Source organism: Gossypium hirsutum, chromosome A02, assembly GCF_007990345.1.
Source record: "Gossypium hirsutum isolate 1008001.06 chromosome A02, Gossypium_hirsutum_v2.1, whole genome shotgun sequence".
Classification (NCBI taxonomy): domain Eukaryota; kingdom Viridiplantae; phylum Streptophyta; class Magnoliopsida; order Malvales; family Malvaceae; genus Gossypium; species Gossypium hirsutum.
Window position 1 is genome coordinate 18,190,781 of NC_053425.1, and position 4,172 is coordinate 18,194,952.

General features: G+C 39.8%; 1 protein-coding gene across 1 annotated transcript; it reads right to left on the reverse strand.

The window, feature by feature from the left end:
• Positions 1-720: 720 nt before the first annotated feature.
• On the reverse strand, positions 721-3,849 carry LOC107952266 (uncharacterized). The gene is made up of 5 exons (XM_016887533.1): positions 3,663-3,849; positions 3,213-3,283; positions 2,637-3,074; positions 2,097-2,498; positions 721-768 (listed from the first exon to the last, which is right to left on the reverse strand). Exons 1-5 carry the CDS (start codon positions 3,847-3,849, stop codon positions 721-723), a joined length of 1,146 nt encoding a protein of 381 aa, XP_016743022.1.
• Between the last annotated feature and the right edge of the window lie 323 nt (positions 3,850-4,172).

A 4,172-nucleotide genomic window follows, 5' to 3' on the forward strand; every position in this document is an offset into this window, starting at 1 on the left:
AACCTTGATGAATCTACTTTCATATGGAAGTAACGAAACAATTATAGGAACAGTACAGAAAGAGATATTCGGGTTCTTGTGGAACAGGGCCAGAACAGTTTCTGGATTCACTGTTCCGCCTTTGGAAATTCACTATAAATTGACCAGAGATAATTAGGGGTCATACCATATATGTATGGATTCCTCTCTGAGTCTAGTTTCCATAGAAACAAACGGCATCAGTATTGAAGCTCTGTGCAGAGAGATATCCCAGTCGTAATGGGAAAAGGTCAGTGTAGTCGACCCCTGTAACATGGGAGACTTTGACTAATAAACTGTACTAATTGGCCCGACCAAAAATTCTAGAAAAAAATCCATAGGTGGGGACATGAGTCTAGTTTCAGGGAAAAATCACAAAACTGATTTTTGAGTTGTGAAACTCAAGATATGATTTTTGAAGCGACTAGTACTCAGACTGGGCAGTGTCTGGAAAAATTTTTCAAAGTTTGTTAACATCTCGTGTCCGACTCCGGTGTCGGTCTCGGGTTCGGGGTGTTACACATGATAGGTTGAAGTAACCCTGAAGGCACTTGATGTTCGGCCTTTTCTTGTTGGCAAATCAAACATTTTGACACAAACTCAGAGATATCATTTTTCATACCATTCCACCAATACAATTTCTTCAAATCACCATAAATATTTGTACTACCCGGGTGGACTGATAAACAACCGCTATGCGTCTCATGTAAAATATTCCGAATCAACTCGGCATCGTTCGAAACACAGATCCTACAACAGAATCTCAAGCAATCATCAGAATCAATCTAAAAATCCATTTCACTGCTAGACTCGCATTCAGCTATTTTAGCCTGTAACTTTTTATCGACTTTTTGGCCATTACAAATCTATTGAAGAAAGATTGGTCTAACTCTCAACTCTACTAGGATTGAGCCATCTTCGGAAAAAGCCAGCCACATACCCATAGCCCTTAAGGCAAACAATGATTTTCTACTCAGAGCGTCAGCGACTACATTCACCTTACCCGAATGGTAATCAATCATAAGTTCGAAATCTTTGAGTAATTCGAGCCATCTACGTTGCCTTAGGTTCAAATCCTTTTAAGTCATCAAGTATTTTAAACCTTTATGATCGGTGAACTCCCGGCACTTCTCACCATACAAACAGTGTCTCCAAATCTTTAATGCAAAAACAATGGCAGCTAATTCCAAGTCATGTGTCGAGTAGTTCTTCTCGTGAGGCTTTAATTGCCTTGAAGGGTAGGCTACCACCTTACCCTCTTGCATGAGTACACATCCCAACCATGCAAGGATGCATCACTATAAATCACAAATTTTTTACCCGACTCGAGTTGTACCAAAACTGGTGCTTCGGTTAGTAGCGCCTTTAGTTTCTCAAAACATTGCTGACACTTTTTTGACCACTCAAACTTAACATATTTTTTAAGCAACCTAGTCATCGGAGTGGCAATCATAAAAAATCCTTTAATAAAACGTCTGTAGTAGCTAGCCAAGCCTAAAAAGCTTCTAACTTCTGTCACATTCCTCGTCAGTTTCCATTCAACGATGGCCGCAATCTTACTCGGGTCAACTCTAATGCCATCACCTAAAACAATATGTCCCAAAAATCCAACTTCTTTAAGCCAAAATTCACTTTTGCTGAACTTAGCATACAATTGCTTATCTCTCAAAGTTTGCAAAACTATCATCAATTATTCAGCATGCTTGGATTCATCATGAGAGTAAATCAGTATGTCATCAATAAACACTACAACAAATTTATCCAAGTATCATCGAAAAATTCGATTCATCAAGTCCATGAATGCTGCAGGAGCATTCGTTAGCCCAAATGGCATAACAGAAATTCATAGTGACCATACATTGTTCGAAAAATAGTTTTGGGCACATCTGATTCCTTCACTCACAGTTGGTAATAGTCGGACCTCAAGTCTATCTTTGAAAATACTGTTGCTCCCTTCAGTTGGTCAAATAGATCATCAATCCTCGGCAACGGGTTTTTTTCTTGATTGTCACCTTGTTGAGTTGACGATAATCGATGTATAGTCTCATAGAACCATCCTTCTTTTTCACAAATAGTACTGGTGCACCCCAAAGGAGGGAATTAGGCCTCGCAAAACCCTTATCCGTCAATTCTTGTAACTGAGACCTTAACTCTCTTAATTCCATCGGAGCCATCTGATACTGAGCAATCGAAATAGGTGTTGTTCCTGGAACTAGGTCAATGCTAAATTCAACTTCTCTAATACGAGGTAATCCTAGTAACTCCTCTGGAAACACATCTGGATACTCGCATACTACTGGCACTGGTTCAACTTTCAATTTAGATTCCTTAGTATTCAACACATAAGCCAAGTAGGCTTCACATCCCTTTCTCAATAATTTTTTAGCCGACATAGAGAAAATTACAACGGATGGTACATATGACTCATCTGGTTCAACCCGGAGAGCTTCGCCATTTTCACATCTCAATTCAATGACCTTCTATCTACAATTTACTATAGTCTCATGTAGTGTCAACCAATCCATACCCAAAATAACATCGAACTCATCAAATGGCAACAACATTAAACCAGCCGAAAAACAATGGCCTCTAATCATTAAAGGGCATTTCTTGCATACCTTGTCAACTAGTACATGTTTGCCTAACAGATTTGACACCTTAATCATGTATTCCATAAATTCTACAAGCAATTCTTTACTAGACACCAATTTCATGCAGACATACGAATGGGTTAACCCCGGGTCAATTAAGGCAACAACAGGAATATCATAAAGAGAAAATGTACCTGTAATGACATCAAAAGCTGAGGCTTCCTCTCTAGCACGTATAGCATAAGTTCTTGCTGGGGCTCGAGCTTTTGATTTGGTAGTAGTATCCTTTGCAGCACTATGACCTCCACTGGCACTTACAGGGTATCTTAGAGGTCTACCTCGAGAGATAAGAGCATTCAGTTTCGAGTTTGGCTCAACCTCTTTGTTATCTTGTTCCGGGCAATCCTTAAGGAAGTGGTCAAGAAAACCACACCTATAACATGCCCCCTCCTCATCCGGCACTCTCTAAAATGAAACTTGTTACAACTGTTACACCACGGCTTTTGGTTTCCCACGCTTTCCACACTAGTTGCCATGGGAGATGAAGACCGCGAATTAGGGCACTTAGAGGTTCTTGTCTTACCCAAATCTCTTATTCAAAACTTGAGCTTTCCTCTCTGCTTGTTTCTTTTCATTACTTAGCTCTTCAGCTTTCTTGGCTCTGTTGGCCAATACTGCAAACTCTCTTATCTCAAGTATCACAATAAATAGTTTAACGTTCTCCCTGCTTAAGTTCTAGAAATTCTTTTCTATTCAGATCCAAGAATCTTTGACTAATATACTTCTTCTTAAATTAGCTTGAAAGAATTCCCATGTAATATTCTCTCTCAGTGCCACTAAGGATACAGTCTTCCACCAGTGGTATGTAGTGTCCTTCAGGAGAGATATCGCGCATTTCAAACATTCCTTAGGAGTACATGATAGTTCATCAAGAACTTGCACGGTGTTTTCAAGCCAGAACTCAGCTCGTTTCGGGTCATCGTCAATTGTGGTTCTAAATTCTTCGGCCCCATATTTCCTTAGTTTATCTACTGGAGCTTTACAAATTCTTACTGGTGCCACAGCAATTCCTCAAGTACTCGCCAAACCATTCATCCATTATTTCGAAAAAGGTTGCATTTGCCTCTTCCTGACCCCTAGACATGGGCTTCCTACTAGTACCAAACATGGCTTGCTGTACAGAAGCTGGAGCATGGCTCTCGACTTCCTCAAACTCATCTTGGGCTTGGTTGGAAGACATTTACTATATACAAATACATTTAAAATAGTTAGGAGATATCACACTATCATACCTTGTACAATGGCATGTATAGCTAGACTCGATACATGCTACGTTAGTTCTAGAATTAACTAAATTGTAACTCTGATACCACTAAATATAACACCCCTTACCCGTATCTGAGGCCGGGATAGGGTACGAAGCATTACCGGACATACATACAATTGTTCAAGCAAAATCGGGCTATCATATTTCTTTCAAATCAAAAGTCATTCAAACATATGCGGGACGTCCCTTGTATGGACCTCCGAGGTCCAAAACATACATCATAAATAGTTCAGGAC